The 24,427-nt window shown below is 40.9% G+C and overlaps 1 protein-coding gene and 1 long non-coding RNA gene across 12 annotated transcripts in view; one reads left to right on the top strand and one right to left on the bottom strand.

Moving 5' to 3' along the window:
* Nucleotides 1-22,950, bottom strand: part of LOC102312117 (pleckstrin homology domain-containing family A member 5) — an 84,317-nt gene extending 61,367 nt beyond the window's left edge. For all 11 annotated transcript variants that reach the window (XM_014335765.2, XM_014335768.2, XM_014335766.2 and 8 more), the window contains exons 1-3: nucleotides 22,849-22,950; nucleotides 22,651-22,727; nucleotides 20,117-20,174 (exon numbers count right to left, since the gene is read on the bottom strand). In XM_014335765.2, the coding sequence (XP_014191251.1) occupies nucleotides 20,117-20,174; nucleotides 22,651-22,727; nucleotides 22,849-22,940 (227 nt within the window). In that variant the 5' untranslated portion in view covers nucleotides 22,941-22,950. The remainder of the gene's footprint in view (nucleotides 1-20,116; nucleotides 20,175-22,650; nucleotides 22,728-22,848) is intronic.
* The window catches only part of LOC102311895, an 11,481-nt gene continuing 9,995 nt past the window's right edge, over nucleotides 22,942-24,427 (top strand). The window contains exons 1-2 of the long non-coding RNA XR_001336534.2: nucleotides 22,942-23,047; nucleotides 23,740-23,988. This is a non-coding gene — a long non-coding RNA (uncharacterized LOC102311895). The remainder of the gene's footprint in view (nucleotides 23,048-23,739; nucleotides 23,989-24,427) is intronic.

Below are 24,427 nucleotides of genomic sequence, written 5' to 3'. Positions count from 1 at the left end.
ACACACACACACACACACACACACACACACACACACACACACACCACAAGCATGCACACACACACAAAACTTAATTAATCTGCACACACATTCTAACAGAGGCATGTTTTTATATATATAATGAAGAAAAGTTTAAGGCAATAATAACAACTACATTGAAGCAGTGACCACAGGGCTGCTAGATGTTAAGATCCAACACTGCCTCCCAATGGCAAAAACAAAATGTTACACATCATTTCTAAAAAAAAACCAAAAAAAAAACAAACAAAAACAAAACCAGACCTGGGCAATTTGAATCAAGTCAGAATAAATACATCAAAAAGCTGAAGCAACCTGCTTCAAGAACCTTTAAGGCATAAATTATTAATGCCTACCAAAGCTGTGCAATTACATCACCAAATAAAAGTAAGCTACCTGCAGGGCACCAATATTCACAAGGGGTCTTCTCAGCAGGTAGCTCCACATGTTTGATTTAGCTTTTTTCTTTTTCTTTTTCTTCCCCCTGGCGTAACCACCAAAGTCTGTGTCTCCTCCAGAGATCGAACAGGGGATCTTACACTCGTCAGGTGAATGATGAGACATAAACTACAATACAGGCCTCTGATGTTATGAACCTGTTCTCTACATTTGTGCTAGATCTCCATCCCTCTCCTCCCTTCAGGTTGTATAGGAGGGGTGTACATTGTACCAGAGGAGGTAGGGGCTCTGTGATTGATTCACTCAAAGAGACTGCAACTTCTGGATTGCACCACTGGATGACAGCAGATCTTTTGTTTTTAAACCCCAGCTCACATCCACCTCACTTTGCAAGCAGTGCACTAAAAATATAAGCAAACCTACAAGCACGTAGCAGGAGTGAGAAGCCCTTTGTTGAATAGCTTCTTTCCCTTTTTTGGAGCTTAGGTTAGCAACTTGTCATTTGTTTAGAGCACTGCTCAGCTCTGAAGCTAACAAAGAGGCACTCTAAACATCGATTCGCACTGTTCAATAAGCCTTTCTTTGGAGTGGAAATGTGGGGGATTCACACAGCATGTTATGTCTAGGTTTCCCCTAGAGCATTTAAAGAATTAAAAAAAAACCACTGAGATAAAACACCTAATTTTAAACACAACTGGAACTAAAGTCTATTTTAATTCAAACTGACAATCTGACTAAGATCTCTCACTTTCTCTGCAGTTGCAGTTCCAGCCTTATTTCAGCTACTATGATGCCCTCTGCTGGATAAAATATCCAATTACACCATTAGTGAGCACAATTATAACATGCAGGCTGACATCTGGTCCTAATCTCAATGCTAATTTGTCACTTTCAGCAGCACAGCGCGCTACCCCTGCAGCTGGAATGGGATACACAATAAAATCAGTCTCTGAAGAAGAGCAAAGGGATGCATGCGGGCGTAAACAATAAACGGCACATGGTAGGAGGCCAGGATGATCCCAGTAAATCTATTCAAATTCATCAAAGAGATCACAATGAAGGCGATTTATGAGCACAGCTGCTTGACTGTTAAGACTCATCCGTGTTTGGAGTAGAAGCCTTACAAATAGATGGAGACAAATCCGAAGCACAAACGAGCCTTTTTTCCCTCTCCTTTTTGTAAACCACATCTTCCCTGCAGTAAAACCCAACACTGCTGTATTTCAGTGTACTTTTAGTAACAAGATTCAATGCTATCACAAATCCAGAAAAATGCTGAGTTCATCCAGTATTTCATGGTTATTTTTGGCAAAGACAAAAAATATATATGACAGCAGGACAAAGCATACTGACCTAATGAGAAACGACATTATACTGTGCATCAATGCAACGCTAATGTCACAAAACGTACTATAAAAAAATGCTACTGTTTATTCAAACAAAAGCAGAGTTTATATAGACAAAATCCACCAGGGATTCTGAGTTTTACTTTCAAAAGTTTTATTTTGCTTTTCTAACTTTTATGGATTTTCTATTCCCACAGAGGCACAGATATTATTTAGATCAAAGAATAGACAAATGTTTAAACTCAATCAGACAATGTCAGAAACTAAACCTTGATCAAAGGAACAGCCCCCATTTAATTTTTTAAAATAACTTCAGTCAAATAATGAAACCTCAAAATAATTTAGATCAAAGAGCCTTTCATCTCTCTACCCCCCACACACGTGTAGATGTGCAGCTCGTTCTGCTAATGGCTGTGCTGGAGGAAAATAAAACAAGCACATGTTACTGAGACAATCAGGAGTGCACGCTCTTGAAGCCCCTGAGTAGTCAAAAAACTGCTTTCATGAGCTCCGCCCTATTAGGATCATCAATTAATGCTCTTATTTATCTCCATTCCATTCCAGAAAAACCAGCAGGTTTTTTCAAAGCTGCTTGTAGGGGATCCCTGGGTGCCAGCAGGCCAGTTTTAACATTACACCCTCTCCACTGAGTCATAAGTCATCTATCAGTCATCTGTTAACAACCGAAAGTAAAGCTGGAGGCATTATCCTTTCCACATGCCTAAATCACTTCAAATTGCTCAATACAGAGGGAATCAGCTGTGCTGCTCCAGGGTCCAGCAGGGGGTCACTGAACTCCACCTGTCATCATGACAAATGATGCAAGCTTCTATTTTTTGACTGCTTGCCTCTCTGGCATTATGTCTGACCAGAGGTGAAGATCAGTACAAATGCTTTGTTTTAAATCAACCACACTGAACTGCTGCCCTCTCTCTCTCATCCACAATAAAACAGTAAGTTGCATACAAACTACAGACCGGTTAAACCACCATAGAAAGTGTCAGACCTTATTCTGACCACACCTCAGCAGCAGGAATAAAACATGTTGGCCTCAGGTGGGGCTTAACATGTGGCATCAGAAACAGAGACAGTGAACATGCGACCAGGCTGAAAGCATGTAAAGACCACATGGCTTGAAGCTCCTAGGGTTTCTCCTTTTCTAAATCCCTGACAATCTACCAGGTCTTGCACCATTTCGTTCCTTTACAATAAAATATTTCCAGCAGAGATAATACGTTGGATATTTCTTATTGAGGCAATCATACATTCACAAATAGGTAGTTAAATCCATTTGGGAATAGTGGTGATTTTCCAATATATTTGCTGAGCCTCGTTGCCAATTACCGGCATGATAGCAATACAATGGCATTAATCAATGTCAGTTGCAGATGCTATCTGTTGTGTCACATCGATTTTCTGCTCGTTCAGTGTTCGGTGACAGTGTAATAAAGAACTGAATGACTTCTACACAACTATTTTTAATATAGAAAATTTAATATAGAAAAAAGCAACAAAAAAAGAAAGAAGAAAAAAAAACATATCAATATCAGCAATCAGGGTATCAGGCAAATTGTTGTTTTAAACACTTCAAGACTATTTTTAAACCGCATTTTCATATTTTCTTAACGGGAATACATATAACAAATGGTGAAATCTGTTGATGTTCTGAAAGGGAAAAAAATGTCAGCTGATATATTAGATTTTTAAAAACGATCAAATATCAGTATCCATCTTAAAAATTCTATGTCCGGGTTAAAAAGCAAACAAACAAACAAACAAAAAAACCCCACACACATCAAAAGTATACTTAAACCTGTCATATTACTGACTTAAAGTCATATCAACATAGTTGATAGGACTACTAATAGGAATGAAAACACCACACACCTAGATCTAGACAACCACGAATAAAAAAAAATGCATCTAACAGTAAGACAAGGTAACATCTCTCTGAGAAGTGTCCATTAGTTTACAGTGCGTAAGCCTCACCGTGACGAGACTGTGACAGAGAGCTGATAAGTTCTCCAGACAGAACCTAAAATTGTTCCCAATAGACCATGATTCATTTCCCCAGGAGAGTTATAAACAAGCCTAACTATAAACCAAGGTGGTAATCAAGATCTGATTCAAGGGAAGAGGAATTCACATATGCTCACAGACATCAGAAAACCATTACGCAGCCAAGTACCAAATCTACAGTCTAAGGCACCTTGAAACACTTTCTATGTAAAACAAAACAGAACATGTCCTACACACAAGCCTTCATCGACTCAGCTGCAGTGAAACATTATGCAGTACCTGTTAGGTTCTGTTAAAAGAACAATGGAAACTAGAGAAATCTGGACTAATGGGTATACCATGAGCACGACATGACTAATCAGTCGATCAGCAAAGCACTCACAGTACTAAAATGCTTGAATTAGCACATCCATGTGATTTCATATCTCCCACACAGTTACCTCCCATATCGCAAGAGTACATTGCACTTTGATATAGGTGAGAACTATTAAAGAATATATGAAAATCATCGAATTATTGTTTCTGCTGACTGGTCTTTTTAGCTGCTACTATTCATGGTTTTTCTATCCATTAACAATCCATCAAAGAGCATAAACACGAAGGATTGTGTAAAGTAAAATATCCCTTTTGGGTGCTATTCTTTTTTTTCATGTCAAGTTAACTAAGGTTCACATGTACAGGCTCTTTCATTGATGCCAATTCCCAAAAGCTAAATGCACCAAGGTTTCTTCTGTCAGTTTTTAAAATTGTCTGCTGTGTTGCAATGATGCGTGGGAGTATAAGAGAGAAAAGCTGGCCTAATTCACACATACCTCTCTTATCCTTCATTGCAGAAGGCTCTATCGATATCTCATTAGCTGAATGCCTCTGCTAGCATCGCCGACAGCATAGCCAACAAGGTTATGGATCATTATTGGTCCCTGGCTTTTACATAAAGATCAGTTGATGCTTCAAAAACAAAGACAGAGCGTGCAGGAGTTAAAGTCCTGTGCTTTTAGGGTGATGGAAGCTTGAACCAATATGTGTGGACAGCACTAAAGTGCCTACAGCCAGGTTTGACATAAACAGGGACCACAAGAATCACGCTGAACCAAGAGACACAAATATCAGTTTCTGGGTCTCATCTAACCCAGAAACCCCAAATGAGGGCCCTTTCCCCTCAAATAAAAAAATGCTGAGAAAGTCAAATAGTGTCGATAGCGTTATTATCTAAAACAGCGGTCTCCAACCTTTTTTGCGCCACGGACCGGTTTGTGCCCAACAATATTTTCACGGACCGGCCTTTAAGGTGTCGCGGATAAATACAACAAAATAAAACCAGTACCGGTACCGAAAAAAAGAAGATTAATTCATAACACACGTGAAAAGACCCAGGAAAACCGAGTTAACGATAAAAACGATAACAAAATAACGCTGAAAACCGATAAAAACCCTGAAAACCATACATTTCACACCTGAGCCTCAACTCTCGCGGCCCGGTACAAAACGACTCGGCCCGTTGGTTGGGGACCGCTGATCTAAAAGTCTAAAACTTCTTCTGCAAGATTGGCCACAAAACAGCATCAGCTAAATCACAGTGATTGCACACTGTGAAATGCATACAATAAGCACACATATACATAAAATGAAGCATGAAATACAGAGCCATCAGGATTATGACCATTAGGACTGAGTGGATATCGCACGTTTGGTCAGACGAAAGTCACAAGCCAGTATAGGCCGCTTTGAAGTCATTTAAAATTGCTTAAATTAAATGAAACCAGCTTTCCAAGATTCAGTTCATTTACCAGCTGATTCAACCAGATAGATATTCAGATGTGTTCAGTCTTATTGCCACAGATGTATCAACTCAAGCACCTGGTTATGCAGTCTACACAGAATGGGTCGCTCTAAAGAGCTCACTGAATTCAATAATGCTACGGCAATATGATGCCCTTCCTGCAACAAGTCAGTTTTTGAAATTTCTTCCCTCCCATTCAACTGTAAGTGGTTTTACTGCAAAGTGGAAGCATTTAGGAACCACAGCAACTCAGCCACAAAGCGGCAAACCACATAAAGTTACAGAGCGAGGTCTCCAAGCGTTGATGCGTTTAGTGTGTAAATAAGAGAATTAATTGATGATCCTAGTGTGCGTTTAGTCCCTGATGCTCGGCTGACTCAACATCTGCAGAGCTCCAAAGCTCATGTTGCATTAACATCAGCACAAAAACTGTGCGCTGAGCTTCATGGCATGAGTTTCCGCAGCCAAGCAGGTGTAATGTGTAGGTGAACCAGTACTTTTGTCCAGCTATTGCATCACACCAGCTGAGAGAAAGCACACCATCCAATCAGATCATACAATGTGCAATTTACAAAAGCAGTTGTGGTAAACAGCTGTCTCCATGAAAAACATAAATCACCCTCTGATTCAGAGCCACTTTGGGTATCACTGAAGCTCATAACTGTGAGCAACACAAACAGTATTTCAGTTGTATGACTCTTTGTAGTTTACTAAAATGCTGCTTTGGAGTCACAGCAGACTGTTTCTCTGTTATTATGGAAAGACGCTTTGACATTCAGTCAAAGACATTTTAAAACACTGTTGTACTAACAATCCAAATGTGGAAGTTTCAAACCCAACGAGGCACCAGGAGTGCTCAAAAGAAAGCCCTAGCCGCTAGCTAATTTAGGCACAAAGTGTCCACTGTTGTAAACAGGTATGTTTTAACCCAAACCAAATAGGTTTTAGTTCCTAAACTAGCTAACAAGTGGAAAGTGTAAAAAGAAAGAAAAAGGCTCAGCATGAAGCTAAACCAGGGTCTCCTGGCTGTTAACCCCGGGAATTATTCTACCAGCAGCTCTCCAACCTCCTAATGAAGCCTCTCTGTTAAATGTGCCCATTGGCTGTCAGAGGCCAATATAACCATTTCCAGAGCTTCAGAGCACAAAGAATCCCACCCAGCTACATAACAGAGAGATGCAGGAGGCACCTGATCAGGCAACATTACTATCATACTAGTCTTTAACTAGTAAACTGTGAAAATGATATGACTTAGGTAAATACATTACTGAGTTGGATGAATGTAACCACAATCAAGTCTTAGCCAACACATTGCTTCTGCTTCAAAGAAATGTCTTTGAAGCATTGTGCTGGCTAAGTTTCTAAATCTGAATAAACATGAATTTTTTGAACATTGCCATTTTGAGTGTGGGTAAGGGTGAAGCCAATTTTAAGCTTGGCAGTGAGCCATCTTCAACTGTGCTTTAGTTCTTGGCAAAGAGCTAACTTCTTGTGTACACATTTGCGCCGTCACACCGAATGACTAATGAGCCTCCCTCCTCCATAAATAAGCAATGAAAACAAACGGGACGAGTGGCAACTCTAACAGCTTACAGTCCACTTACAGCTAGTTCTAAATCATTACACGAAAACCTGCTATAGATGTGGAGGGAGGTTTTGGATTTTTCAGACATATTACAGGCCAGGGCCCACATTTATCAAACACTTCACCGCTCAGAACTCATTAAGCCTGACTTGGACCAAAAATACAAAGTTGCTCGAGAGTTAGACACGAAGCTTAAGGCACAGACTGTCGATAAGGAAACATGATGTCTCATTTTTTATTCTGACTGTTAAGACTGGTAGGATGGAAAACAGCAAACTGAGATTCATTGCTGGTGTATCATGTCAAATCAAATTTTAACTAGCAGGCAAAATATAGTTTATTTTGTTTTTTTTTACACCATGAAAGCATTTACTCAACCAGCAACTAACCTGAAAAACCAGTTTGCATGCAATGATAAAAGTAAAGTAATCTGCACATATACAAGCTCACTCACTCATACTGTATATGCTCACTGTACTCTAAGGTAAAACTAACTCACACAGCTGAGAAACGGTCAAATTTGTAACTGTTAATCACTTGAAAATATGTTAAGTTTTCACCAATCAGCTAACCCTAGCAGCTCTAATCATCACACTCTGCACTCTCAGCATGCGTCAACATGTGCACAGTGCACATTATGTGAAGTGACAAAATCTACCTTGTGGTGGCATTAACTGTATAATCAGAATGATATCATAGCCCATCTATTCACCAATCTGACATTTACGCAGGTTAAATTTCCCATCCTTTTCGAACACACAGTTGAATACACACAGTAAGGACCCTCAGACTAGTGGCAGGCAGTAATAAAGCCATCACACGGGGAGACATTTTGAAGCATTCTCTAAAAGATTCATTTGAACTGGTGGCTAAATCCAGCCACCTTACATGAGAAGCAGAGGTGCATTTATCTGCACCACCAGCAGGGGTCTTACAGTGGAAAACAGTGGGTTTCCTTTCATTCAGAGGAGGAGGAGGAATGCCTGCACACATCACTTTGTGAATTGCAGCACAAATGTGGGAAGGCTGCATTTATCCTTGAGCAAGTACCGTTGATATTTAAAGCAGACTCTCGACTTCTGGAAGCACTCGTCGCTGAATGCTGCAGAAACATACTGCGGAGGGCTGACAGCTGATTAGACTGATGGATCAATATGAGGTGCAGCCATTACTACAGTTATGAAGCCCCTGTCAGCTCACACCACTCTGGCCTCATCTCTCACACACAGCCTCCCAACAAAACTGAAAGCAGGCTGTGTGGAGCTGATACGCCGTATGAAAAGGTGGAAAAGATTGATTTCATTGCAGCTAGTCTCTAAAGGTAACATATGGAGCTTTTTCAACTGCTACTGGTAATGCAATCCCGAGTACGAGGGCACATTTCTGCAAAGTGCAGTAAATGGCTGGAGCTGTTGCTGTATTATAAAGGCTGAAAGACAACAGTAAACCTAATGTAAAGGGGAGGTTTGCAAATGTTTCATGGCACATTAGGGTTTAAGATGCATACTAACAGTGACACATGTACAACTTTTGACTAGCCCTCATACTAAAAGGAAACTTCAACAAAATGCCTTCCGACATTCTATTAAAAAAACAAAAAAACAAAAACCCACCTTGAATTCAAAAGAACATCCAAAGTGAGAGTTTGGGTTAAGGTTATGTCCAGTACCCAGGCATGCATCTCTTTCTAGCTAACTGTGAATCACCTGATCTCAAACAGGCGGCTCAAACTCCAGGATGCAGAAACCCAGCAGGCTTCCATGGCACAGATTTAGATCAAGGGATACACATTTAGCAGTTTGTCCTCCCCTGGGTTTTGTGTGTTTGTTTTTTTATATGTCGTTTCACTGTGGCAAATTCCTCCCGTGTGGTAACTCAGGTGATGCCATTCAGCATGCGATACAAACAAATCAATCACAGCAGCACAGATTATTCAAAGACAGACCTGGCACACAGTTCAAATATTTGTTTAGGCAGGGACAGCTGAGGACAGAGTGTGGGAGGAGCGACTCGCCCACAGAGGAGCAACAAAAGGCACTGTATGCAATCACTGCTACTGTCAGTGCTCATCTCTCTGTCCCACATAAAGTGAACCAAATCCCCTGAAAGTAACTGGCTGTGCATACTATATAGATACTGATTTATTTTCAACAAGTTTTTACATATCTCTACTCTCTGAAGAAGTCGTGACAAACTGCTACTATTTATATCCGTGAGTGCCCCATCTAGTAGCAGTGCACTCAAGTCACGATGGGCCTCGCGCTAAAATGCATGCACACTGGCACACGGTGGGGGGGACTGATGCGCTTGTTAAAAAAAATAAATACATTTTTAAAAAATGAAGTGAGGCGATGCTCAAAAATAGCTATGGAAACCCTTCGCACAGGTACGTTTTATATATAGATGAAGGGCTTTTACAAATGCCAGCAACGCAGATGGGCTAAAGGCTAAGCATCAAGCTCTCTCCTAGAAGTGAACAAACAATTACTAGAGATTAGGTAAGGGTTATCACTGTACAAATGAGGTAGTGATATCAAAGGCTAACATCGTAGGGAGACTAAAGCATCTGTGCTGTGGCTGAGCTTAAGAAACACAGATGAGAGCCGTGAAAGGATTAAAAACTTAAGGGGAGAGCCACAAAGAGAAACAATGTCCTGCTAATAGCATGCAAGATGCAGAGCCTAAATAATGCGTACCTATGAAAGCCCACTGTGGGACTGTAGGGGTTGCAGAGGGACAGCGTTGGAAACACTGTTGCCAGGAGAGAGACAGACGAAAAAGCAAAGCCACAGTATCAATAGGACCAAGTAGGTATTAACAGCAGTGTTGAAGTTTCATTTCTACCACTTTTCCTTTTATTTTAACTCTCTGGAAATGTGTGAAACGACAATATGGCCCAATAGTTTAGTGGACCCTTTTCACACAAAGAATTCACTGTGAAAGCAGAGATTTGGTTCCGCTTTATAAATAAAGTGGAAGAAAAAAGACAATTTAAAAAAAATAAAAAGAAAGAGGCAACCCCCTGCCTGCTTGGATTTGTTAAAGACAAATTCAGAAGTTTAATTTATCTGTATTAGTGGTCCGGAGTCCTCTGTGGACATTTTAACACGGTGCTCCAAGAGCTCACAGCTGTAGAGCATTTGAGCAGAATGATGGCTTCCAAAAGCTCCCTAATCATCACAGACCATCTGGAAAACAACTGGGCCGTGCACTGTCCACTGGACCGAGGTAGACAGACAAGAGAGGCAGAGAGAAAAAGATAAAGCTGGGGAAAGAAAGTAAAAGATTTTTCACGGTATGATATGGAAGCGGTAACATGTTAAGAGCGTAAGAGATATCCACCACTAATAGATCAGAGAACTGATAACATGGGCAAAAAGTAAAGTATTCCAGTTGCAAATAAAAGTCGCTTTTCCCTTCATCACTCACTGATCAGCTTGCTTTATTTCCACAGATTTCTTTACCATGGGCACCCTGGAAAACAGCTATGAGTAGAAGCTTTATAAATCTCCTCGGACCTTTCAGAAGCAGCCTGTACGGATTTGAAATGTTCTATATTGTCCTTGTGACGTAAGACTTCATAGGCCTCTGTAATGTACAACTATGCACATTGCAATCAAGGAAAATTGACTATAGTGAAGCGAATGCAGAATGAGACTTAAGCATTATCCCTCGAAAATCAGAATCTGAAAAACTACAACACAGCCAGCATACCAAGTTTTCATACGTAAACCAAAGCATTTGTGGGGTAATAGCAGACTAGAGCATGACCTCCATGGAGGCAGCTGTCCCTGGATTCAACCTGACACAACATCAGCATGGCTCATTGCAGATTAATACAGGGATTAATCAGGTTCAACAGCTCTCTCAGCATTAAATGAAAGACGCCGCACAACTAAGAGGCTTTAGGACCAAAGAATTACTGTCATCTATATGCTCCCTTACTTAACCCAAAGGTGTGGGCCTACATTTGCTTTATATATTTTGTAAGATTTAACCAGAAAGGGCTCAATTACAGAAATAACTATAAAACAATCCCAACATCTGATCACCAGCAAGGCTTGTGTGGACTACAGCAAAGTCATATGTGCAAACACATCCATATCCCACCTAAAACGCCATAGAAGGTGAGTTATGATTATGTTAAAACCCCACCCATATTTTTTGTCCTCCATTTTTTCTCATGGGATGAAAGGAGAAGACAATCTCTGTGCACACAATTTGTAAACAACATGCACATTACAAAAGGGCTAACTTGGTCTGATGTGGCTTTACACTGAGAAACTGTCTTAATCAGCACCTGGGGCAGCCACCAACATCAGAGCATCTTTTACACATATGTTCACAAGCAGAGCATCTAAACAGATACACACTCCCCCCCTCCCCCCCCCCCCCCAATAGAAGCCAGATGGTGAGGACCCCACTGAGACTTAAAGGCGTGAGAGCAGTGCGAGCAGCTCAAAGCTCGCCTCGCTGACTGTCTGTCTCCCAGTCAGCACCCAGCCACACAACAGAGAGTTATAGATGTGGAGATCAGGATGATGTACAGCAGTCTGGTCTCCCTCTTAAATCACATTACACACACAAGTGCTCTGCAAGAGTACTGAGCACAGACAGTGTTAGTGAGTCAGCAGTCACACACATCAGAGCCTCCCCCTGCCAAGAGGATGAGTAAATATTCTCTCAGCACTTTGCAGTTTGAATAAGACATTGTCCCGTGTGCCTTTTCTTAAAGTTAGTCACGTGTAATGGCCAACTTACAAACAATAACCCAATAGGCTTTGATGTTATGACTGAAAACTAAAATCTGGTTTTCATTTGACTCAAAGTTTGTAATTGAGTCAAATCCAAAATAAGGACAAAATTTCATAATGTACTAAAGAAGGTCAGAGCAGTGACACAGCATTTCATTCACCTCTGTGTAATCTGCAACCGTGAGCTGTATGTTCTGTCCTGCTGCTCCTCTCTGTTGCTCATAGATCTCTTCCTGAAAGGAGCGGGCAGTTCCACCTAATGCTGCTGATACTGGAACACCCTCAAAACCAAGGGTGTGATTTTTTGTGGTGAAACTTGAAACATGCACGTGTGACTAACATCAGTTTGTCTTAAAGTGGTAAACAGAGGAACTTCAAAGCTTCTTTTTTTTCCAGGCCACTCCACATGGAAAGCAGTTTTGACATCCGTCATTCACCACAGACTTGCATTCAATCTAAGCTATCAATCAACGCTGGCTTTTAGACACGCAGGACTCTTAACCTGTGCACCGTGTATAAATAAATAAAACAAATAAACCCCATACACACAGACCTTGATCTCTTCCTGCTGCGTCCACATGCAGAACATTTTCATACATTTCTGATGTCAGCCTGGTAAAGAGAGTTTGCCCAGAAGTAGCTCATTGTTTTAACATATGACACGAGGAGCGAGCGCTGGATCAGACTGAGAAACCGCTCACTCACTGGATGGCAACTTGTGGTTTTCTAATTCTAATTCTAATAATGACCACAATCTGCAAAATTAACTTAAGGTTTTATTAACATGACCTGAAACCAGTAAAGGCACAAATTCATGAGGAAAATGTTTACAGTGGTCACGGAGTGAGGGAGCTGAGAGGCGCTTTCACAGTCGCAGACATCTAAATAACCACAGGAGTTGCTCTCGACTGGCCCCTTAAGAAGAATGCAGGTTTTTCCATGGGTTCACTTTTCAGACCCAGAAGGTTCATACATCTTTTATACAGCCTGTGATGAGGGACTACAACTCAAAGGACAGCATGCAAGCATATCGCTACATCATCCAGTTGTGTGCATGCAGCATCCCTGTTTACCACTAGCATCTGTGGTGTAATGAGGTCGATCTAACCTTGCAAATGTCAGAAAATTTGAATGTTTTTTCTTGTAAATTTGTGGCTTTATTTCATAAATTTGCATCTTTAATCTCAGAAACTCAGGAGTTTGTTTCTGAATATTAACTCCCTTCTTCTGGCTTCCTAATTAATTTTTCTGTGCACTGTCACAATTCTTTATCACTGAGTAGTTGCTTGTGTGGCCTCCCAGCTTAAAGGTTTGTGTGTCACCTCAATTTTTAGCAAGTGCTCAAATTTCCTACAATGTACAAGGAGGAAGTTAGTAGAATCAGAAATGAATTACCTTGTACATGTGATTGTGGTCATCTGTCTTTGTGAGGCAGACTGGCAGGCTTTCCTATGCGCACCCTGCTTCTCATACAATGTCTTGTGGAACAAGCTACAGCTCTTGCAATACAAATGAAAGGAACTGGCTTTACTTGTTCCCTCTATAATAAATCTCTTGATATACTACGAGCCAGGGCACATATGGTAAAAAAAAAGTCTTCTCTGCATGACTGATCACAGCTTTGCTTTCACAAGTCAGGGTTTAAATAACCTGTAGGTGTTATCAGACAATTTAATATACAACCTTAACTTGCATCTATTTATTTTCAAGTCCAAGGGCTTGATTCTGTGCCTTCCTCTCCACTTCCATGACTGGATTTTCAGGGTTACATAATCAGGGCTGATATAAGGCTTTGCTCACAGCTATGGTTTATTTCCTGGAGAGAAGGGAGTGTCTTTAAATGTCTGCCATAACTGTCATTCTCACAGTTAAGGAGGGTTCATAGGGACTCCCATCGTTCTTACACAGAAGGATTAGGACCTCAACTCTGAGTTCTTGAAAAGCTACTGACAATGATGCAGCAAACCCAGGTAGACAGAAATGAGAAATAGAGTGAAGTCATTCTTCAATTTAAAAAAAATCATTTTCACTCTGGTCAATAAAAACAAACTCCCCCACCCCCTACCCCATCTTCGAGGGCTGTGACTTTTTAATCTCCATCTTACGATCGCTGATAAGACGCCTGGGTTTACTGAAAGTCCAGATGTCATTGTCTGAAAATGAGACTTTAAAAGAGACAAGGCAAGCCAAAAACACTGGTAAAGGTGAATGCATCGAATGCAATAAAATGTTTGTGAACCCATTCGAATTACCAGGACTTCTGCATTGATTATTTGCAATTAGTGCTCTGACTTTCATCCACTGTATGTTTCAGCTGAGGCAAAGGGCTGCTCAACACCTTGGAGTCACTGAAAGAGCAATACCATAAAATTGTATCAGTAAGCTTTTCAGGATACTGTCAGGGCAGCAGTCCATGACCTACAGCTTAAGAGAGGTTGGGAGATGCAGTAAGATCACAATCCCAAAGCACACAGTCAAATCAGTGACACGAATGGTTAAAAATGAAGAAAAATCCTGTTTTAGTATTGCAAAACTGACCTTAGCCCATTTGGGATGCTGTGGCATGACCTGAAGAAGGCTGTTGAATGAAGACATCCCAGAAATACTGATGAACTGAGGCAGTTTTGTAGGAAGAAAAGATCCAAAATTCCTCCTCATCATTGTGCAAGTCTCATAAGCAGCTACAGGAAATGTCTGAGAAAGGTTGCTGCTGCTGGAGTAGCTCAACTTTAAATCTAAAAGTTTACTTAAGTTTTTTTTACCCTGCAAGGACACGAAAACTGTTTGGGTGTTATTACTTTAGTCAGACATGTCTATAACTGTTACTTAGATGACACTGACATTCAGCCAGCTTGCCAACTTCAAAGGTTGTAATATTTCTGTTGTGTTCACAGCTTGTTTCTACAGTCACTGCAACTATGCAGAGGTAAATAAAAATTAAGATATAAAAATACTAATAGCTCATCAACTGGGGATGAACCCCTACGGCCACTCCTGCAAGTGGTGCACCCAAAGGAGGGTGGACCATGTAGGCCTCCAGACAGACAGATTGGTGCAGCATCCTCCTGTGACGCTATACTGGTCTGTTGTGATAAAGAGTAAGACAACATACATTTCTATCCTCATCTATGGTCATGAACTCTCTGTAGTGACTGAAAGAATGAGATCAGTTGTCCAAGCATTTCACTACATATCGTACTGTGTATGACTGTGTACGTGACAAATAAAATTTGAATTTGAATTTGAATCAAGGATACAAACGATGGAAATGAGCTTCCTCCAAAGGGTGGCTGTACTCTCCCTTAGAAACAGGGTGAAGAGCTCAATAATTTGGGAGGGGCTCAGAGTGGAGCCTCTACTCCTCCACATGGAAAGGAGCCAGCTGATGTGGTTCAGGCATCTAACTGGGATGCCTCCTAGAAAGCGTTTTTTCAGGCATGTGCTACCAGCAGGAGGCCCCAGGATAGAACATAATGGAGAGACTTTGTCTCTTGTTCGGGAATGTGTCAGTGTCCTCTGGGATGAGCTGGAGGAGGTGGTCGGTTAGGGAGGCCTGGACATCTCTGCTGAGACTGCTGCCCCAGTGACCTGAACCCGGATAACCAGCCGAGCCGGAGGCAGGGAGGATAGTTGGATGTATACTAACATAATTTCAAACAGAACATCCTCTTTAGGTTCAAAGTGTATTTCTTTTGAACAAGAGATTTAATGTGAGTCAGTATGAAAAATATTGACTTATTATAGGCCAGTATCAACGATGCTAACTGATATCAACATATTAGCATATAACATAACATTTATAGATGTCAGCAGCTGTACCACACAAGATTTGCCCCATACAAATGTCAAAGAGCTAAAAGCTTTTTTGTAAAGAATGAAGATCCCTCCCTTGCACAAAAGATGGAACAGATAATTAACATAGCAAATAAGCAGAACAAAAAACCCCACACTGCATCAGCAATCAGTCAGATTGTTATTTAAAACACCGATGTTGCTGCATCCCAACAGGAAACCTATTATAAGCAGAATCTAGGTTATCAATTTAAAAAACAAACACAGTCATTAAAAAGATTATTATATGAACTTCATTATTTAGTTTTGATGGACATTAACCACCAATGAATATTTGTCTGGGAGTAACCTGACACGTGAGTACACGGGCTTTTAAAGCAGAGAAAGCCAACAGCTAAACACAGATCCACTGAGGAGATTTTTGTCATAATTGACGGCATTTTAATTGACATGCTTTCTTCTGCTCTGAGTGATGAATTATGCAGCAGCAGAAGTGAATAGCCTAATGAAAATGGTAGTTGGAGAGCAGACTAGCACGATATGTATATTTTATGTTGCATTTCACACTGATAAGCTATTGGAAACGGTAAGTTGTCCTCAAAGCTCACTTGCAAAAAGTCGTCAAATGAAGCATTACTAACTGGACAGCCATCAAGCAAAACTGTAGGGTCACATGCAGACTGCTTATTACTCACTCATTAGGCTTCAAAACAAGATAACAGCAGTCTCTTTGACAAACCTAGCGCAATTATCCCTGAGTTCAGCAGTTTGCGTTTTTTTGTTTTTTTTTTCCATTCCCAGACAGAATTAATGAGACAAGAATAGCAAACAAAGACCGGGAACTGACTTCTGCACCTGTCTTTCATAAACATATTTACACTTACAGCATCGACGAGGCAGCAAACTTACAATTAGGGTCACCGCTTTCCTACTATATATTAATGCTATGACACCTTTGCTTCACTCAAAGTCACTTCACCTAAGTTGCCCTGACACACACTTCTGAGAGGTTTTCACAGGTCTGGAATGCTCATTAGCAAAATGTGACAAAACACAGCAAAAAGTGCCTAAATCACAGGCCCACTTCTTGTTCAAAATGAGGCTTGAGTTAGAATCTGGGATTATGTGCTATGGAGATAAAATGAAAAAACAAATCTGCCAGATGGACCAGTCTCATAAAATACTGTTTCATCACAAATAATAACAAGCTGAACAGATTTGGGTGGCTGCTGGATTTACTCATAGACACGAGGGAGAGAAAATGTCTTAAAATAAAAGTAGAAATGCTTGACTTTGCCTGCAGTAGTCTGCACAGAGCAATGCATATAGTTTTTGTGCTTGTATATACTTTTGTAAAAGATGTATCTTCAGCATCCAGGAGTGCATAGAGGTTAAGTTAATGAGAGATAGGACCCAACTTCTAAGGTGTCTACTATTCTTATATGTGGATTATCATCTCAGAGTAAAGTCAGGAGAATAGCTGAAGTGTTCTCTGATTTATTACCAAGTTCAACAGCTGTGAAGGTGGCCAAAACTCCTGGATGCAGTCATACTTAGGTACATCTGGCATTTTTACTGAAGCATCTTAGCAAAAAGGACCGGCACACTTTCAGTGCCTGCAGTCCTGTCAGACATGGAAGCAAAGCACTTGCACTGCACTGACTGTTTTGACTGCCTGTGAATGAAATTAACAAGTTAACAGCTTGCTGATTTATACCTCACCAGGATCTCTGTTACTTGGGTAGCGAGCACCCACCACCTGCCAGTTGGAACACACCACAAAGTTAAAAAAAAGAAAAAAAAAATCCTATTTTTGCATCAGGCAACCCAGAAACCAATCCAGAAAAGTGGTGCGAGTCTGAGGAGAGCAGTAAGCTATGATTGATTCAATTAACATCTCCAGTGACCTTCACTCATTCAGAACTCACGGCGACACAAACTAATCAAATCTTGGGACGGAGCATGCCTCTAGTCCACACTATCACACCAACAACCTGCAATTCATCCTTCCCAGCACATCTCATCAGAGGACAGCCTGCGTCAGCACAATCTGCTCCTTGATGCTCACACTGTGTAACCCGACGGTAACAGCCAAGCCACACAGCCAGCATGTGAATAAGCCAGATCCTTTGGCACAAGGTTTTTTTTTCCGCTTTCTAGCAAAACAGCCACAGAAATTGATCAATAAACGTGTCTATATTTCACACAAGTGTGTGTTTACAGCCACTGCTTGAATATAAAAAAAGGATCTCCAAACTTGTGATATTTAATACAAAATTGATGACAAAGCAATAATAACCTACTGTAAAACATAAGAACAGCTGTCACTGGGCTAATTGTACTGGAGAGCTTTGAGAGGCTTTTACTGGCAACCTCACACAAAGCCTCAAAATGCCTCAAGGACCGTCCAAGACAGTTATCACATAAAGCTATCAACAAAGCTCTATGTCAAAACATGAGTCACAATGAAATTAACAGGCATGGTTTTACGCAGCCTCGTAACGTAAAGCATAAAAACACCTTAAAGATGTCTTGATCGCTGATCTTGTGCCCTAAGTTGACCAAATATTTTTCCAGCATGTGCCACCATCTTTAAAACACTCGCAGTTCTGACGACATGACTCAAATTCTAAAAGCTCTTGCTAAGTTAAAACAACAAAAGAAGCAAAGTCGTTCCCAAGAAACAGGACGGGGTAAATGTTTACTTACTAAAAGAGGACACAGAAGGAAGATGGTGAAAGTGTCGGTCAAATGTTGGTCACATTGCTCCGTGTTACTAGATTTTCATTACTGTTTTAAAAAAGAGGGAATTGCTATTGAAGGTCAACAGAAGGGAGAATCAGTATGCTGAAGCCGTTTCTCTGTGTATTTTACTTGCTTCGCTTCAGTTTAGGACAAGCTCAGTTGAATCAGCCATCCGCATATTTTTGTTTACTCTGACCCTGCTGAAGCGCCAGTATGCCAGTATATGAGATAAAAGGCAACGATATCATTTAAAATGCTTTTACTTTTTCACAGTTTTGACTAAAATTCAACCTACGGCTTAAACCAAATGGGTTTTTTCTCACAAAAATGCAGATGGCCTGCTTTGTGGGGGGGCAGGATGATTAGTTTGTGAGTTGTTTTACAGGCAACATTACCATGTCATTGGACTGTGCCAAAATCACAGTGATCATCTAATGAATGTCTTCCTCAAGTCTGTTTTGCACCGAGAAGCTGAGATAAAATACTGGAATATAAAATTACTGCCTTTCAGTCCGACTGCCTGGCAGCCTGCCACATGAAGCTCCTCAAATTCATGAGGAAGTCAAAGGAGAGAGGATTGGATGAGAATAATAGGGTATAATATCCTATTTTCATATGGCGCGTATGCTATATCCTCAGTCATTCAGAAGCCTTCTTGTACTTTGGCAGAGATGTTCACATACTACGCAGCTATACGTGCCGTGCAACGTAATTGCAAGAGAACATGCAAAATAACAACATATTTCCCCCCTCATACCCTTGGATTTGGAGGACAGATGATGAATCAGACCCCAATGAATGACAGCACTTGTGATCTCTTTTGATTAGCCGCATACATCAGGCTACTGGGGGAAGAGAGCAAAATGTGAAATTTACTGTATTTCAAAGACTATGGCCGACTGCTCACGTAATTCATGCAGAACCTGGGCTTCACACGGAGAGGGTCACGAACTGAACAAAGTGTTTTAGTGGACACAGAGGATATATGACATTCTCCCCTGCCCACACAGCCACAAGAAATTAGCATACCTGAGATATGATGTAGGAATAAAAAAATGTCAAAAAAAATCACTGGAAGGAGACTTTGAATGAGAAGCCATTTACGTTTCCTTTAGCGGAGTGGACTGGCATGTAGTATTTCGGAAATATTTTCCAGCATCTATTTAGGGACAAGTGTCATCCTGAAATGTGAGGAGCCGCATAAACCCAAACAGCGAGGATAACTGTCAGAAAAAGAGAACGCATTATACTTTGGCTCAACTCTTCCAAGCAGACTCAGCTTTGAGCAGGGTAAGTCTGAATAAATACAAACAGCTTGCAAGAGGAAAGCAAGCACACTGTGTCCATGTCTGCCTGTTATTTGCACAATGTAGCTGTGTAATCATTAACTTTTGGGATAGGCCACACAAAAAGGGAGTAAAGGTTCCAAATTTACAACCTCTTTATATTGACACATCCACCACAAGGAGTGTTTTCAGGAGCTGCAGACTATTGAGAGGAGTGTTTCATTCCTCTGAGGTGACTTAAGTGGAAATAAATTAATTTATGCTTGTAATCGAGGTACCACGGTGGCGCGCAACGGGGAAGTGTTTTGAATTTAGATGACATGTTTGTATGCAGAGGTCCTAAGGTTGCGATGGGTGTGCGTGTCATGCGGTAAAATAGGCGGGAAACTCACTTGATAAAGCACCGTGCTCCCTCAAACGTATATCCCTCCTCCCATCCGGTGGGTAAGTCTGTGAAAGAAGGAAAGGTGGACAAATATGTGAACAATCATGCAGCCATCAGCCACATTAAAAATCACTGAGAGGTGAAGCAAATAACATTGATCATGTCATTACGATGCTATGTTCTGTTGGGGTTCTGTTGGGCCTCTTGAGTCCTGACATTCATAAAGATGCAGACCGAGCACACACCACCATGAAAAAGACATTTCCTGATGGGACGACTTGCCCTGCCAGACTGCAAATACTTCTTGTGAATGGTCTTTAACCTCTTAAGACCCGAACTCTTCCAAAGCATGCATTTTTAATTTCTCTTTGATATTTGGGCATATTGGCACTCGATGAATGTAAAAAACAAAGAATTACCAGATTTTTTTTAACCTTATTTTTGTTTCTAAGAAAAATGAGAGCCACATATGAGGATATTCGTTTAAAATTTCGATAGAACAGTGGCAGTATAATGTCCTCCTAAGTGGATATCAGGCCCTTGCAGAGTAAAATTGAGTATTTTGGTCTAAATAACCCAAAATGTGATGTTCACATATGTGGACGCCAGGTCCTAGGAGGTTAAAGCTCCATGAGTGAGCACCAGAACAAGTCTAGTCCATGAAGCCCCGCTCAGCAATCCGCCTGCAGCCAGTGTAGTAGCGGCTGATGCTAAACAACACCTCCAGCATGCATGTATGTATGAGTGTTTGTCCCAGAAAGTTAAAGGTGTTTTGGCCAGACATAAAAGACCCACTTACCCAAAACTAGGCAACCACCTTGAAAATTTAGAGTTTCTCGAATTTTCAAGAAAATTTTGAAAGTTCCAGTTTGTTAAAAAGGAGAAATTTTTAAAAATTTGAAAAAATGTGTTTTGAAAAAAAGCAATAGGAGGCAAAGAATAAATAAATAAAACTGCTATGAAATTAGAATATGAAAATTGGCAGCTCTCCTCCTAACACCCTCCCATCAGACAAATGCAGGCATCTGCTCGTGCTTCACAAAAGCTAAAACTCACTCAAAGCTGAGCTTCACATGGGATTCAAAAACTGCTCTGCTTTGTAAAAGTCCTCTACTTAACCCATCGCACTACTGCATATTTTCTGCACAAACTTTACTTTTTGCCCAAGTACTTCATTACAAGCTAGATTTTCTAGTGCCCTGAACGAGAGCCGAGAAAAAGTGCGAGTTTACTCCCCTCTTCATTCACATGAATTAGTGAGTGACACCAAAAATATGCTGCCTCTGCCAGCTTTATGCATCACCTTTAGGGTTGGAACTAATTATTCCGCCTGTGCTCAATTTGTCACTTAGTTTCTTGATAAATCAGTTCAGTCATCTGGTCAATAAACTGACTGAGAATACATTCAAATTTTGTGGTTTTGCCCCCGGAAACCACAGAAAAATATCTCATTTACTATTACACAACGCTAATAAAAGCATATCATTGCAACTGAAAAGAACAGAGCTATATCATGATATTAGTAATTATTTTTTTTAGAATAGCTGCCTGCCTTCTGGGCTTCAGCTCTGTGGTGAAATACTGATGGACATTTTTCAATTTTTGATACTAATAGAATACAATTTTTTAAAGAAAAGAAAATGTATGAACTCACACATTATTAAAAAAAAAACAACTCATTGGTTGCAGCCATATTCAGATGAAGCAGACACTCTTAACAGGAGAGGGGGTGCTTGAAGTTAAAGAAGAGCTTGCTGCTGCTGTATATAGTTGCATCATAATCTCACCAGAAAAACGCACTAAGCAGCTAATTGTACCATGTCTCTAAGATAAGTCAAGCTTTTTGTACTAAAATATCAGATGTCTATTCATATTAATGTACAGAATACACCTGCTTGCTGCTACTACTGCACATTCACCCAGTGTATATACTATATATATATATATATATATACATAATGTTCTTCCTCTACCCCCCCCCAATTTTTGCACATGTCGAGGAGCCAGAGCATACTTCAATCTGCTACAGTTTTCCTGCTTACCTGTCACACAGGAGCTTACTGTTAAGTAGGGTCCTGTGTCAAAACACTTAAATGCACTAATCTTACTCCCCTGCACGGTCAACATAATGCGTTGGGTTATTCAAAGCCAAAACAAAAACAAAAAAACGACTTCCTACATTTGTTTACGTGCTTTAGTTGCTATTAGGCTAAAGGTCGCCTCTTCACTAGTTCTCGGGCGATATTGGCTAGTGTCCACTCTTCAACTCCACTGACTGACCACCCTGGGGAGAGGCAGCAGCGAAGGAAGTGGCACTAGCTGGGCAGAGGTGGGCACGAGAGGGCTCAATTTTCACAGCACGAGCGACAAAAACCCACTCGTGTGTTAAGAAACACGGCGTGGATATCACAGCCTCTCTCTCTCACACACACGCACAGCGTGGGAAGTGTTCGCTTTTGGGTAACACAACAACAACACACTGCCGGGGCGAACACGAAAGGCGTTCAAGATAAGAGAAAAACTTGACAGTGACATCTTTACCTGGAGTTTTCCTGTGCCCGGTTATAACTGCCTCACCACTTACTGGATGCAGCCAGGTTGTACTCTTGGCTTCTTCGCTGTTGAGAAGGAGAGACAGAGAGAAAGAGCGAGAAATGCGTTCAAATCCAGCGGTGACTTTGTTCGAAATAGAAACGAGCAGAATGACTTGAAGCGTTTGCCTTTGGAAGGGATATTTACTTAACGAAGAAGACACGTCCATCCTGAGTAACACCATAACTCCAGGAAGACGGGAGACAAGAAATCCACTCGGGTTGTAGCTCCGCCGCCATGTCTGGCAGTACTGTATGACAATCGCGCGGCTCCGCTCTCCCAGGCAGCGCGTACACGGAAACCTTGGCAACGGCGGGTGGCTGAGAGCAGGGTGTAGAGCAGACAGGTAAAGTCCATTCATTTGTATGGGAGAATAATGGCTGGACAGCCGAGGGGTTTTTTTAACCCAAATTTAATTTTATTTCTTGACTGACACAATAAAAGAGTTATTTTACTTTTAGGTAAGTTTTTGCATCGCTGTGTACATGGCTTTAGTCAAAAAAGTCCTTTTGGATTTATGGTTCTTTATGATTCTCTACGACTTAAATATACAGCCAGGATATTAAACCACATGTCCAATCAGCAAACTCACATGACAGCAACTCTGTGCATTTAGGCATGTAGACATAGTCAGGGCGACCTGCTGAAGTTGAAAACTGAACATCGGTTTCCCAGCAGCGACTTTTTAAGTGGTATGGTTGTTGGTGCCACATGGGCTGGTCTGGGTATTTCAGAAACTCCTGATCGTCTGTGGTTGGGTGGGATTTTCCCCGAAGATCCATCTCTGGTGTTTACAGATAGTGTAAAAACATGTACTCTGCGCAACAATGTCTCTCACAATGTCTCCTCTCACAATGAAGTGAGAGGAGACTGCTTTAAAATGCGCACCTGGGTTGTAACTAAATTTGTTGCTGTAACGGTGTAGGATTAGATATTTTCTTAGTACACGTAGTCACGCTCAAATCATATCAAACTGTTTTTTGATTTGTTTTGTTTTTTTAAATGAAAATGTATTCAGTATACTACATTGGTCTCCAGAGTCAGCAGATCTCAATCCAGTAGAGCAGCTTTGGGATGTGATGGAAGAGATGTGCATCATGGATGCACAGCCAACAAATCTGCAGCAACTGAGTGATGCTATCATATCGATATGGACTAAAATCTCTGACCAGTGTTTCCAGCACCTTGTTGAATCTATGTCAAGAAGACTTGACATAGATTTCTAGACATAGAAGGCAAAATGGAGTCCAACCCAGTACTAGCAAGGTGTACCTAACAAAGTGTTCGGTGAGTGTATATTTTCTGTTTTGCACCCTTACACTCTTCACATTCTTTACATGTTTTTTTTTCCTTCTATGTCTCGTCTGTGGGATCTGGTTGCTACATCATAGTACAGATGTCAGTGGTGAATGCAGGCGCCCATCTCACACATTTGTTCCCACCAATAATAACATAACTTCCAGGCATGTTGAATTGGCACCTGATGACTGATTTTAAAAAATTTTCTTCTATATAAAAAAAGACATTTCTATCATAAACGGGGGCAGAAAAGGTCTAAAATTCACCAGAAGGAAATTAAGTGTCTGACATTCAGTAATTCCTTGGGGAGGACCTCGAGACCTTCTGCTTAATCCACCCTCACCCCCCAGTGCTCAAACAAAACCTGTGCCCATGGCTGTCGTTGTAGCTTTTCTACATACAAAGGCACATTAAGCATAAGGGGGGG

This window comes from Haplochromis burtoni, unplaced genomic scaffold (assembly GCF_018398535.1).
Source record: "Haplochromis burtoni strain Fernald_Lab_line unplaced genomic scaffold, NCSU_Asbu1 Contig_77, whole genome shotgun sequence".
NCBI classification, from domain to species: Eukaryota; Metazoa; Chordata; class Actinopteri; order Cichliformes; family Cichlidae; genus Haplochromis; species Haplochromis burtoni.
Note: the sequence above shows the minus strand (reverse complement) of the source record. Positions and strands in the feature narration are given on the sequence as shown.